General features: G+C 43.1%; 1 protein-coding gene across 2 annotated transcripts; it reads right to left on the bottom strand.

The window, feature by feature from the left end:
- Positions 1-182: 182 nt before the first annotated feature.
- On the bottom strand, positions 183-14,039 carry adam17b (ADAM metallopeptidase domain 17b). 2 transcript variants are annotated; one of them, XM_084952646.1, is made up of 19 exons: positions 13,711-13,796; positions 8,512-8,639; positions 7,507-7,639; positions 7,284-7,417; positions 6,676-6,764; positions 6,424-6,604; positions 5,768-5,898; positions 5,599-5,685; positions 5,404-5,514; positions 5,031-5,175; positions 4,857-4,948; positions 4,612-4,761; positions 4,262-4,461; positions 4,082-4,185; positions 3,555-3,689; positions 2,669-2,799; positions 2,425-2,592; positions 2,277-2,333; positions 183-2,194 (listed from the first exon to the last, which is right to left on the bottom strand). In XM_084952646.1, the coding sequence occupies exons 3-19, from the start codon at positions 7,623-7,625 to the stop codon at positions 1,844-1,846; spliced, it is 2,385 nt and encodes a 794-aa protein (XP_084808772.1). In that variant the 5' UTR covers positions 7,626-7,639; positions 8,512-8,639; positions 13,711-13,796; the 3' UTR covers positions 183-1,843. The 2 variants fall into 2 exon arrangements, with proteins under 2 accessions (XP_084808772.1, XP_084808771.1); XM_084952645.1 differs by lacking the exon at positions 8,512-8,639 and having other exon boundaries at positions 13,711-14,039.
- Between the last annotated feature and the right edge of the window lie 144 nt (positions 14,040-14,183).

Raw genomic sequence — 14,183 nt, 5'->3', positions numbered from 1 at the left:
AATGGTGTTCTGCAGATCTGTTAGCTGTAGCTTCACAGCCTCAGACACTGACTGTATGTAACAGATGGACATTTGTAGACCACATTTGAACAAGAGGGTGGAGTGCTAGGTCATCAGCTATTACACAGGCACAGATACCTGCTAATTAGCGCAGTATTCTTATCTTCAACACACAAACAGTACAGAGTCTTAGAAATGTTTTCATTTTTTAGTCCAAAAGCAGAATTTTCTAACATGAAATGATATATTAGATCCGACACCACTTCAGTGATGTGACAGTAAACAACGTGTAGATACAGCAGAGCATCGTCTGCACAGAAGAGCACATGAAATTAAAAACACTGGCTCTATTGCATCAGGATACCAGAGAAGAAGAGGAGCTCACTGCTGACTGATTGTCGCTTTAAAAATGGATTTACGGGGAGTTCAGCTTTGGTGTTTGAACCTGGTTTGTTTTTATGCAAGAAAAAGTCTTGCTTTTCTTTAGAAAATTAGAACAATATTCATTTTAAATGTTTTGTTTTATTTCCACATTATTTTCCCCGTTTTTTTTTTTTCTAAAAGTCTTGTAGACTTTGTGAAACTCTTGAAGGTGAGCATTAAACTTTGCCTTACAAAACAGTAGAAAAAAAAAATTCGAAAAAATATTCAGAAAACCATAATCTCTAATTTTTCCAATCCTGAATCTGAGATGCATGAAGTGCTTTAAAAAACAAAACAAAAAGCCCAAAACAAACAAACAAAAACACATCAGCTTAATTTAAACGATTAAAATGAGGGTCCAAACACAAACAGTCCAAAGGGCTTTGCAGGAGGATAAAATATTTTACGTTCATATATTTACAGAGGCTCAGCACGTTGAGCAAGGCACGAACACTGACAGGTTTGATTCCCGGAGCTGCTGAGTTGCTTCACTGAACAGGACGGGTTCTTTTAGAGCAGGGCATCTCCAGGCCTCGAGGGCCGATGTGCTGCAAGATTTAGATATCACCCTTGGTCAACACACCTGAATCACATGATTAGTTCGTTACCAAGTCTCTGGAGAACTTCAGCAAATGTTGAGGAGGTAAATATAGCCAGTTGAATCAGCTGTGTTGGCTCAAGGACACATCTAAAACCTGCAGGACACCAGCCCTCGAGGCCTGGAGTTGCCCACCTGTTTTAGAGGAACACAAAGAACTGGCGTGAAAGACTAAAGTGCAAAACATCGGGAAGGAAAATGAACAGATACAAAAGCTGCGACGCCTGTACTGAAGCCCTGCCCCCAACGACACCATTATTGAATACCAAGTGAAATCGAGACATGAACGCGTCAGGAGGTCGTTTACTGAGGTCAACGGTCAGGGGAGCAGGAGTCTCTTTTAGACACTGAGGAGGCGCCCCCTGCTGGTCACTGCTGCAGGTTTAAGGCACTACGGTGTTTTTATATTGTAATAAGGACATTTTGTCCACTGATAGTGAATAACGATATAAATCAAAGCACGTTATCTGAAGATTTCTTTGTTTTACTTTTTGAGTTTACTTTCTGTTGTACGTAGAATTTAGATTCATTGAAACAACTGATCCCAGACCCTGCAGTTCCTCTATCATCCAATAGAGGCGCCAGCAGGCTACCATGTTTTTTATATCAGTATCTAAAACATATTTTCGGGGCTACGTCCATCTTGTATACGTCTGTGGTCTGAGTGCCAGCTGTTGAGGCTTTAGTCTTACAGAGTATGACACTCTGCAGTCTGGAACGGATCCTGACGAAGATGCAGCTAAAGGTGGAGCTGGGATTTCGTTGTACATGTACAATGGCAAAGAGCTATTCTATTCTATGAAGGTGGAGGCGCTCGCCGCCTCAGCACTGTGTCTCCTTGCTGTCAATCTGATGCTGCCTCTGCAGCCTGAACACCTTCGCCTTCTCACTGCGGCTCATCTTCTCTGTCAGGTCCTCGAAGGAGCGCCGGGTTGCCCCTGCCGGACGTCCGAACGCCTCCTCAAGGGATGCCTCCTCCAGGTGGGAGTCTGAGCTGGGGTCCTCTTGGATGGTGGCCATGCGGGGGCTGTCCAGAGGAGGTGGGCTTTGGGCTGGGTCGGCGCCAGTCTGCTCGGGGCCACTGGGATGAAAGCGAAGGGGGCCGGAGGAGAATGTTGGAGATTTGAAGATCCGAACGGAGGCCGAATCCAGGCTGCTCAGGAGCTCGGCATTCTGGGAAAACAGAGAGACGTGTGTGAGAGCATGTCCGAGAATTGAATTTGAAAACCTTCTTTACTCAGATATTTGTGCTCACGCTGGGGAACAGGAGTGACTTGGTGGTCTGCTCGTACTGCCTATCGAGTTTCCGGTCCTGAAACCAAAGAAGTGCGACAAAATTCAGATTTCAAAAGGCGACCCGAACCCTCCAGTCCCCCACAGATGCGATCACAGACGCCACTCACCACACAGTGCACCAGGATGCTGAAAGGAACCCAGAACAGCAGCGAGAACGCCACCACTGAGCCCACGATGTTATCAGCCAGAAACTTCCAGAACGTGTTGATGTCCAGCTTATCGATGAAGTCCCACAGACGCTCCACCACGTCCTGCACCTGCTTCATGCATTTTCCCTGCAGACACAGGAAACGGTCATCACTTCCTGTCGCCTTCAGTGTAAAAGCTCTGAATATTTAGCGATGGTCTCACCGCTTCATCGCAGAAACCCACGGTACAGGGTTTGCCCTTCCTGAGAAAAAGGAAACTGCCTGATATGTCCTGATAGGGGGTGCAGACGCCGCCGCTGCTCCGACAGCAGACTTTACAGGAAGCGTTGGTTTCTGAGAGGAACAAAGGCAGAAACAACGGCTTTAGCTGCAGCATGAAACAGACTGAAACACCCTCCAGGAGAAAAACAAAACGTAGAGTTTGAGAGAAGAAGCATCGCATGAGTAACTGCAGATGTGATTCTCTGCAGTCAGCTGGGGTTTTTTTTAAAGTTTATTTTGTAATAAAAAAAAGGATATTGTATTTATAAATGAACACTGGTCAATGTGTGATAACATCTTGCAACAAACTGATGCAGTCTCATTAATTTAGAATTAATGTATTAAGAATACAGTGACTAAGAGGGACGTCACCATTCTGCCTGACGGCTTTTTATGCATGTACCTAAATAGTGATCACATAAGTAGTACGCAAAAGGTGAAAGACAAGTCTCGTGCCGTGAAGGGACATTTAAATTCATACCTGCACTTTCAGACTCATGATATGAAGCATCATCGCTATTTTTTATTTTTGCAAAAGGGATCAATGCCAACGTCATTGCCATCTTAATTAAACCGCATCCTCTTCCTCCTCATCTTCTAAACTGAAGTCAGTAGAAATGTGCTCATTTATTCCTGATATTGGGGCTTAGACATATGACAATGAGCTAACTGAAAAACAACAGCTCATTATAACCTAACATTATACTAGATACTACTAGATAACGCTGAGGTAAACAGCCTTCCTGCTATCAGAGTACACTCACTACAGAGAAAACTCAGGGGTATAAACCTAAGTTTAAACTGTTTGCAAATTGAGAGCGTCGTACCGTTACAGGCGCAGGGCTGCAGCTTCAGGACGGCCTGACAGAAGGGGATACACTCTCCATTCAAACACTCGCCACTGTCCAAACACGCTGTCTTATCTGGAGCATTTTCTGGAGGAGGACACTCGCTGCTGTTTCCTGTCAACACACAACACTTTATATTACACTATCAGCGTTTCCACCTGCAGCCATTTATCCAACCTCACTCTCTGCTTCGTCTGCTATTGGTTCAAAAACATTTATTTTATTAAGATAATTAGAAGAAGTTTTCATTGTGATGACTAAAATAAGACAACTACGTATTACTAAACTGAGGATTGCAAAAGATTAGAAAGGATTTAGATTCATTGAAACAACTGATCCGAGACCCTGCAGTTCCTCTATCGTCCAATAGAGGCTCCAGCAGGCTCCCATGTTACATTGTTCAACTTTACAGCAGAAATAATAATAATAGCAATAATAATAATTTAAAAAATCTGTAGTCGTCTGACGCTGTCAACTGAAAGTGTTGTGTGGTAACCGGAGCTCACCTGTGCAGTATGAGTGTCCTTTACAGGTGGCATCGATGGGCTCCTGACAGACCGCTCCTTTGGCCTCGAACCTGCACTCCCTGCAGCAGGCGCTGTTCCTGTCACTGAACACAGACAGCAGGGGTGAGCCGAGAGCACCGCCGCAGGAGAATCACCTCACCTGTCAGGTGTATCTCTGACCTGCACTGAGCATCGGCCTTCAGCCTGCAGTTGGGCGTGCAGCAGAGGTCTGAATTGATGTGCAGCAGTCCTGGGTCGCACTCCTCGCCCTGCTCCACCCGGGAGTTCCCGCACACATTGATCTTCCTCTCTTTAAAGCAGGACGGTGCCTTCAACCTGAGACGCTTCACGATGGAGCGCTTACTGCAGTCAGAGAACATCTGGAAGCACACGAGAGGCAAACACAGACTGTAATTCTGCAGAGGTTCACTGTCGCTTCAACTCATAATCAATGTGTAAAGAGGTGCTAATAAACATGCAGGTGGAACAGTGAGTTTAAAGACTGAAATCCTGGATTCAGCATTTTGCACCTTGTTGTTGACGTGGTCTCCGCTCACGGCGATGGGATACATGACATACTTCCCACCCTGGTCCTCTCGGGGGGCACACTCCGGTTTGTCCGGGTCGTGCTCTGCGCCGAAGTTATGGCCGAGTTCATGGGTTGTCACCAGGTCCGCTTCCTGTGGAGACGATGACGAACAATTCCTGTGTCACACACACAAACAATTCTAAAGGAGCAGGCATTAACCAATCAGAACGCCTGGTTCATTTCCACCTTGGTCAGGATGGTCTTGCCGTAGTTCTTGGTGCTGGTGAGGCCAGTGTTCAGGTAGATCACTCCCTGCTCATTTAAGGTCGAAGGACTAGCTGTGGTGGAAGGAGACAACAACGTGAGTCACACTTCCACCTCCATCTACCAGGGACTCTGGGGCGGAGCCACGGGACTCACCTTTGGAGCAGAGGCCTCCAGCGATGTCGGCTTTAGACGGGGCGACGTAGGCAAGCCCCAGAGTGCCCTCGTCAAAGTCCTGATAGGTGAAGAGATGAGCGAGGCAGACGTTGGAGGCTTTCCCCGCGATGTCCACACTGAACTGCTGCGAGAGGATGGCGAGCAGAGACCTCAGAGAGCTGACCGATCCAATGCATCCGACACACTCCACATCACAGCCTGCTCTACTCACACTAAGCTGTTTCTTTTCAAATTAAATGTCGTTTTCACAAAAAACCTGTGTTCACAGACCTAAATCTTAAACCTGTTTCTCTGAATCTGAATATGGACACCGTTACTCGGTGGCGTGGCAGTGTCAGCTTCCTGTGGTTACCTCTAGCAGCTTCTTCACATCCCAAACGTCTCTGCCCTCCACTGGACTTCCCTTCATGTTGAAATGAGTTTTTCCGGGATCCACAGGAGTCGGATACTTCTTGATGATGATCTGATGGCAGGAACGCGGTGTCACGTTAAAAATCACAGCGTCCGAGTTTAAACACAAACAGGAAGCGGAACAGAGCATGCTCACCTGATCGATCTGGACGCCGTACCCGCTGAACCCCTCGCCCCATGACGTGTTTCTGTAGATGTCGTCGACACGGTCAATCAGCTCGATCTGAAACACATTTGGGAGGGGGCAGGGTTCAGTGTCAGTGGATGGGAGAGGCGGGGGTGATGGATGTACAGGTGGTACCGACCAGGTAGTTGAGGGTGGTGCTCTCCTCGTCGCGGCCCATGTGTTTGAAAAAGCGATGGTCGGCTACCAGCAGCAGAGGACACGAGTTCTTCTTGTGGTCGTGCACGTGACGCTTCACTCTGAACGCCGACTCTAAACAAGAAACCACCGAAACACGTCAGACAATATTATTTATGCATTTGAAACTGAAAGCTCTTTTTTTATTTGTTATTATTTATGAGTGTTTGAATGTGTCAAATATTAAAATATATGTTTTTACAGTAAAATCTCTCTTCTCTTTTTTTCCCCTACCTTAAAAATATTTTTTCAGATTTTGTATTTTTTCATTTAAAGCTCGAACTTTTCATTCGGTTGGAATGGCGAGCTCTCTTTTGTTTCTTTTGTTTAAACAGCTTTTACTTTGTGATTTTTTTTTTCACATTAAAAGTCTTTTTTCTGATTGACTTCCTGTTTGTGTCGCTCGCTCTGTACTCAGTTCAGATGAAGGTGTTTCACTGGGCACGTTTGTGCTGAGCAGTGACAGGAAGTTCGCGCATTCTCTGTGGTTAACGCGGTTCCTGTGTCACCTGGGCGTGGTCACTTTGGGTCAGTGTGAGCTTTACCCTCAAACAGGAAGCAGTCGCAGTGCTAAGTTCAGGTGAGGAGCTCGCTTCTCACCTTCTTCCTCCTTTTCCTCCATCACAGCTGCTCTTACGCTGTCAGGGAGCAAGTCACTGGGGTCAGAGGTCACGTAGCCGCAGACCGAAGGCTGCTGCAGGCGGCTGATGTTGCGGATGTCTTCCGAGCGATAGATTAGGAGGCGACCGCCAGAGGGCGCCGATGTGAACCTCCAAAGAGGCTGAAGAGAGCAGATGAAGGTTTAGGGACTGATCACTCAGCAGGCGTTTACTCCAAGTCTCAGGTGTTTACCTCGACATTGTACTCGGCCTCATCAATCAGGATGTGAGCGGAGAACTCGTCATCTTCGATGTGCGCCTGAACACGGGAGTTCTCCTCCCCTACAACACAAAAACTCATTAAAGGAGCAGTTACTCCATACTAATCCTTTCAGCTAAAGGTCACCGCACACATTCCACACGTGTGTTTGAAGTACTTTGGACCAGCCCGACAACATCTACAAGAAGCCTGATAAGGCCTTGTGAACCTTCTCAAGGACATCTGGGGATTTTTTTAAATTACTCTGCAAGCTTTACAAGAAACCATGAAGTAGAATTCTCAAAACTCAGAGGACCCCAAAAACCTCCACGAGAGACTCTAAAACCCTCTGAGGACACGTGAAATCCCCACATGGACTCTAAAAACCCCATAAGAACACCTAAAATCTCCATGAGAACTCTTTAATCCATTCAAGGAGCCCAAATATCCCTACAAGAAACCAAAAAAAAACCTCTACAAGGACCTTAAAAGCCTCCATCAAGACGAATACAAAAAACAAAACAACAAAAAAAACAAACAAACAAACAAAAACACCAGAAGGACCCCCAAAGACCTCCAAAGGCTCTGCTTAAACAGTTTACCGATGACGTGTCCGGTGAAGTAGTTGTGCCTGTTGACCGGGTAGGTCGACTCTTGGCCGTCCTCGCTGATGACCACGGCTCTGAAGTCGCTGGTGAAGAGCTCATCGTTGGTCCTCAAGTAGAGTCTGAAATGCCTGTAGACACGAGGAGGAAATGTTCAGATTTTACAAATCAAAGATTTTAAAATGGCACCGAGCTGCATGGACGGACGCCGCCATCTTACCTTTGCAGAGCGCTGAAGCTGATCAGCTTCTCCACGTGCGTCTGAGTCTGGACGTCACGGCGGCGGACGGAGTGCGTCTGCAGGCTGGAGAGAGGCAGCACATCAAAGTCATCCAGCATCGCTCTGAGAGACACTGCGGAGGGAACGCAGACCTGCCTGTTAGCATTGAAAATCCTGTGAAATACCTCAGCTCCACCACACGCCAACACGTGACCAAACTCAACACATCAGTTAATAATTAACACAAATGAAATGCTGCAGACTTTATATTTAACCCTCTGGGCTCTATCCTGGCCATTTGTGGCCACTTCACTTTTCTTTTTTCAAACCATTTTTGTTCTCTTAATGCAAATGGAATGAAACTTCCCAAAGGTGTGTATTTCTTTCAGATTTTTAAATTTTCAACATCAGCTCCTTAATAATATCAATAATATTCACTATACACCAAATTGTTCCTCTTGGCTCTATTTTGGCCAATTGAAACCCATTATAACTACCTTTTTGATTCCTTGTTATTGACAGTACTATATCATGCGATTTAGGTAAAATTGCTTTCATTCTAAACTCAACACATGAAAATTGTAGTTTTTAATGTTTTTTTTTACCAAATTACATCATTTACCCATTTTTGGCCAAGCAAGCGATTTCATGTAATATTCCGAGTAGTAGTTCTAGTAGCGGCCTTTGATGGCTTACCACACTCCAATGGACCAAAATAATGAAACAATTTTGACATAGGTTTGATCTTAAGGATCTAATAGTTTGTGTTTGTGCATGACATTGCAGCACAAACATGTATTTGCAAGATAGACTGGAATAAATAATGACGCATCAAACATTACATAGGCTGCAGTGAATTTCTGTGGATGCAGGCTATTCCTATTCCTAACACACAAGGAACCAGCAGTCAGTGATGGGGAATAAAGGATGTGTGAAAGCAAGAAGCAATCCTGGACTACAATAGGCACAAATATTGCTTGGATAACTTAGAGAGGATGTTGGCACCTCGAGTTGTAGAAGGAAAACTAACTGATGGTTGATGGCTCTTTTCTCCAATCTCCTAGATGTCTTGGGATACGATGCCTTTGTCCCGCCGGAAACAACTTCACTGAAGTGGGGGAGTCCTCTACAACCTACAAATGAAGAGTGATCCTGGGAGAGCTGGGACACATGCTGGTGACCTCAACAACTGCAAGACACCCTTCTCCTTAATTCTCAGCCACTTCTGCCATTGATCTCAAGATACAGTAGTCTGAACCAGAGTGTGACCCACACCCCACCAACGAAATGAGAAGAAGGTGCAAAAGGCGCACCTCCAGGATTGGAACAGCAGCCCCTTGCATCAGGTGTAGAAAGTGTGCCTACAAAAACCACTCTAATGTGGTTAGTACATCTTGCTGCTAATGAGGATGCACACAGAAGCACACACTGGAATATAAATTTTGATCATTTTATTGGTCATTTCAGTGGTTATTTGGTCATTAAATTGCCTTTCTGGCCACTAACACACCATTTGTGATTTTTTTGGGGGGCCTTAACCCCCCCCCCCCCCCCCCCCCCCCACCCCCCCCCCCCCCCCCCCCCCCCCCCCCCCCCCCCCCCCCCCCCTTAACCCCCCCCCCAAAAAAGTAAAAATTAATCATTGTTACTGTTACTGACCTGCACTGATGATAAAAAGAAATATTAGGTTTCATCATTCATATGCTAAAAAATGTGAACTTTATTACTATTACTATACTTTATTACTATTTTTACTATAATAATACATAATCTGACTGGTATTCAAAGGGTATAATATCTGAATTTGAATTATATTTTGGTGTTCATGACTAGGACTGGTGCTAATTTAAACAAATCAAGTCAATGAAAGTAGAAAAATGTTTTAATATATATTAATTTTATAGTATTTTGTAAACATAAACAGGGGGTGGCCATTTTTGGCCACGAACAAGCTGAGAGGGAGTTTTTTTGTTTTTCTGTCACTGCACAAAAAAACAAAGATGCATAGAACTCATTGATACTTTTAATTATTGCTACACTTCTAACCTCCACCATGGTTAGAAAATAAATCAGTTTGCATGTATTATTTAGAAAAAGAAAATGGTGATTTTATGCTTTTATCCCTATTTAAATCATTAAAATTATGTGATTTAACTGGTATTTAAAGGGTTAAAATTCTGGATTTGATTAAAATTTTGGTCTTGATGAACAGCACTGATGCTAATCTAAAAAATCAAGTCAAAAAAAGTGGAAATTTTTCTTAATATATATGAATTTTATGCATTTTGTAAACGTAAACAGTAGGGGTGCAACGATACACAAAATTCACGGTTCGGTTCGGTTCGATACTTTGGTGTCACGGTTCGATATTTTTTCGATACAAAAAAAAAATGTTCATGCCTTTTTAATTTGTCATTTATTAAAATTATAAATATATATTTTAACTCAAAAGTACAGTTTTTAAAATTTAATGTTGCTGAAACAACAAAGTAATAAAAAATAAATAAATCTATCTGATCGAGGAATCACTCATCTTTGGAAAAGAGAGTTTATTACAGAGAAATGGCTCTTTCCAAAATAAAAGCTATACTATACGCTTCTTCTGGGCTATATTCTCAGCAGCATATTAAACATATCAGGTCCCCATAAGGAGAATCATGTGCTAAATGACTCGGGTAAAGTTTGTAGCATGTGTGCTTGTTGTTTTTGTCTGCTTCCACTTGTCTTTGCACTAGGATGATGTCGGCGTAAATGTGCAGTCATATTGATTTTGTTCCCACTAGTGCTGTCAGCGTTAATCTCGTTGAAATGACGTTAACGCCACAACACGGCAAATCTCCGTTAACGAGCTACCGCGGATCGCCCCGTGCGTGGGGCTGTACGGCCAACATGTTAACGAGCTAACTGCGCTAACGCGCTAGTTCCCACAAATGTAATTGAGCATTGCGTGGCACATCCAACATACTGTTTTACTTTAGTCCATGACGCGCTTACCTTCAGGGTCATACGTCACATGAAAACCAAAATAGTTCCAAACGCCACATCTGAATGAGGGTGGGGGAGGTTCAATTTGCCATGTTGCAAGGCATTGCTGGACTGGCCATCGGCCCACCGGGCATGGTGATTTTTCGTTTTTATGGGCCGATGGGTTTTTTTTTTTGTTTTTTTCCGTAATGGTATAAACACTGAAAGGTGGTGGATTGGCCAGATGCAGGGAGATGTGTAAAAATAACTCAATTGTTTGGTGGTGGCTATTGCGGAGCTTCCACAGATTCAGTAACATTAGCAAGTGGTGGAGGCCAGCAGGTGCAACACGCTGACAGGTGGATGACGGAAAGGCAGGAGGAGCAGAGACCCGAGGCGGTGAACTGAACTTCAGGTAAGAAGTTATAACCTGCAGTCTATCTGGGTCAGATATAAACCAAGTTTAGGTGGAGTTTATTTTCGTTATGCTGACTTTTTACAGTCAGTTACAATAACTGGTACTGTGTGCTAGCTAGCATGACGGAGTTTATATACAGCTGGGCGGGTGCTATGATATTATTGATGTTGAACTTGTTTTATCTTATTTTATTTATAAGGTTAGTTATTAGAGTTTCCAACCCTCCCGTAAAAAACGGAATCGTCTCGCATTCAGAGAAAATATTACGCGTTTCTATTGAGGTGAAAAGGAACACAGTTTGTCCCGGACTTCAGCTACAATGAAAAAGACACAAAGGTGGAGTTACTCTGTGTTTTTGCTGCACAGCTGCCTCTTCTTCTCTCATTCTCTCCCCCTCCCTCTCCTGTTTCTACTTCAATCATGAAACTGATCAATGATCAGCTGATCAGCTTTTCTCTCTTGTTTACCGCCCACTTTGCGCCAGAAAGAGGAAACCAGCGGATGTCGCGCTAAACAACAGCAGCATGTTTAAGCTTGATCAGCTGCTGTTAGAATTTATTTAATATTAATTTCTAGTATCAGCCGATGTTTGCTGGAGCCACAGCTGTAAAGCTGCTGGTCATGATATCAGTTTGGATATGTGGTGAGAGGGAAACATGAAGATGAAACCAGGAGATGTCCTTACTGAATCATCAGAGCTGAACAGGTAATGGAGAAACAGGTTTACCTTTTAGGTGACATGAATGAGTGGAAGGGAAGTTATGAATTGTTTCTGAGAAATAACACGAGGATCCTTTTCTAAGTAGCTGACAGCTGGTAACTGTGCAGGGGCAGGTCTAGCAAAGTTTTGCCACGGGGGCCAGGTAGGGTATTAACAGGGAAAGGGGGGCACAAAGAAATACTTTCTTATTCTCATTTAAAATTTCTCGCTTTTAACAAATAATTATCTGAATCTTACAACAAACGTTTTCATCTGATGTAAAATGTATAGAAATCCATTATTGTACATAGTAATTTTTTTTAGGGTCCCATCATAATTTCTTCAGAAGTAGCTAAGTACTGTATATGATGCCAGTATTTTCCCACATTTTCTAGATACTGTACCAGTACTGTGTGTAAAATGCCGTCAAAAAGTCAATTAAGTTTTATTCTTTCTCACCTGTCTTTCTCTCCTTTCACTTTTTAAAGGTTGCTATGTTAGAAAAAATATTTTGCCCTGCCATGCTGTTTATTGATGTGGCAAATGAATGGTTTATGAAAATATATCTAAATCTGTCATCAGTAATCAGTAATGATCATGTCTCACCTCTAGTCTTCTCTGTCTTAATTTCAGGTTTTCACCATGTGTTGTAGATAGTTCAGGAGGTTAACTCGACCAAGCAGTCTACTTTCGGGTACTGTTTAGAATACCAGAATAGGGAGGATGGTGTAGGTTTAAGTTTATTAGACTGATACTTATATACCAACAAGACAGTGTACATCACTGTGACAACAGCATTTGTTTTCATTCAAAGGCTTTATGGTTTTTCCTATAATACCTGGTGGGCCAGTCTCTAGTCAAAATGCCCGGGCCGATTTTTTGTCCCAGTCCAGTTGCAAGGAGAGCTTAACTTCTGTCTCGCTAGCTTGCCCTGCGCTCAGTGAATCTGCGTTCGACTACTCCGCCTAGGCTGCACTGTCGAGCGCAGATCCACTGAGCGCTCAACACAGACAGCATCGTCAGAAGGAAAGTTGATAAAATAAATTAAAAATGTTGTATTGTTCGATACATATGCGTACCGAACCGAAAGCACTGTATCAAACGGTTCAATATCGATACGAGTATTGTTGCACCCCTAGTAAACAGGGGGTGGCCATTTTTGGCCACGAACAAGCTGAGAGGGAGTTATGTTTTTGCTCTCCCTGCACAAAAATAACAATGCATTATAATCAATGTTGGTGTGAATCAATTACATGCCACAGACTCTACTATTAATAATACAAGAAATTTTATTATATAAAATTGCGCGATTTGAGGTTGTCTTCCAGCTAGTGCAGTGGACAAACAAACTGGTGTTTAAAGGGTTAAAAATTTAAAAAGTAATAACTATTTTATATTTATGAAAAGAACTGAAGTTAGTTAAAAGCTTTATGCAGAAAAAAAATGGCAAAAAAAAAAACATAAAAATAATAAAAATTACAGACCTAATCTGTTGGTGGCCACTTTTGGCCACGAACAAGCTGAAAGGGTAGTGATTTTGAACAAACCCAGAGGGTTAATAGAAATGTAAGTTTTTCATCCACTTTTTCCTTTTATGAAAAAAAAAAAAGTTTGTAACGATAAAATAAGTTAAAATATTAAACTTCAGGACTCCGCACTTTTTATCGTCTCATTTCCTGTCAAATGATGACATCATGATTAGAAACCAGTGACATATGCCAACATCGTTATGGCACAGCATTATTCTTAGGTTTTGCTTTTTCTTTCTTAAAAGTCACAATTAACTCCCTACACTTCTCTTCTTATTATGACTTTTTTATTTTTAAGTTCATGTATTGTGATTTTTTTTATAATAGTTATATATCTCTGGTCAAAATGTTAACTTTTCTCATTTTCTCATCTCATTTGACTTGATTTTCATTTAATAAACTACTATCATGATCCAGTTGAATAATCCTGCACTCAGCCATTTATTTAATTATCTGTGATTTTTATGCGAATTAAACTTTTGTTTGACATGAGCGGTCCTCCATACCTTCTGCCTCAAACATGAACTTTTCCGGCGGAAAGGCAGCTCTCACAAAGGACACATTTACGATTAAATTCAGTTTTAAACACTCACTGAAGTCCTGCTCCGTCGTGTCCGGGGGGACGGCGGCCTTCGTTAAAGCGGTGAAAGCGGCTAAAAAGGCGAAAAGCAGCCACATGTTGAACCGTCGGGGCGGACTGAATGAAGACCTTCCGCCGCCCGCTTCAACGTCCTAGCATCAGATTAAACTCCAACCGCAGCTCAGACACAAACTTAAGCTTTAAAGCTCATCTCTGGGCCGACCTCACTAAATCTCATCCCACTCAAGTCTTTGTTGTGTTTGGAAACGGGCAGAACAAACGCCCCCACTCTGCCGAACCAGGAAGTCAGAGAGCGTCCGAGTGAAGCTACCGAGAGCCGAGGAAGCAGGGCGGAAGTAGGCCCGAGGGCTTTCACAGTAAAAGCAAGGGATTTTAAGGGTACGATTAAAAAAGTATTAATTCGATTAATAATCAATACTGTTGAAAACAAACGCACGGTAGCTAATAGTAAATATTTCAATAAAT

This window comes from Perissodus microlepis, chromosome 15 (genome assembly GCF_051167445.1).
Source record: "Perissodus microlepis isolate ML-2025 ecotype Zambia chromosome 15, ASM5116744v1, whole genome shotgun sequence".
NCBI classification, from domain to species: Eukaryota; Metazoa; Chordata; class Actinopteri; order Cichliformes; family Cichlidae; genus Perissodus; species Perissodus microlepis.
The sequence above is the reverse complement of the archived record's forward strand: the minus strand, read 5'-3'. Positions and strand labels throughout refer to the sequence as shown.

Coding starts and splice junctions, on each gene's coding strand:
- adam17b (XM_084952645.1), bottom strand. CDS start 13,795: ATGTGGCTGCTTTTCGCCTTTTTAGCCGCTTTCACCGCTTTAACGAAG. Junction 7,418..7,506: donor AGCTTCAGCGCTCTGCAAAG/GTAAGATGGCGG, acceptor TCGTGTCTACAG/GCATTTCAGACTCTACTTGA. Junction 3,690..4,081: donor AGGACACTCATACTGCACAG/GTGAGCTCCGGT, acceptor GTGTGTTGACAG/GAAACAGCAGCGAGTGTCCT.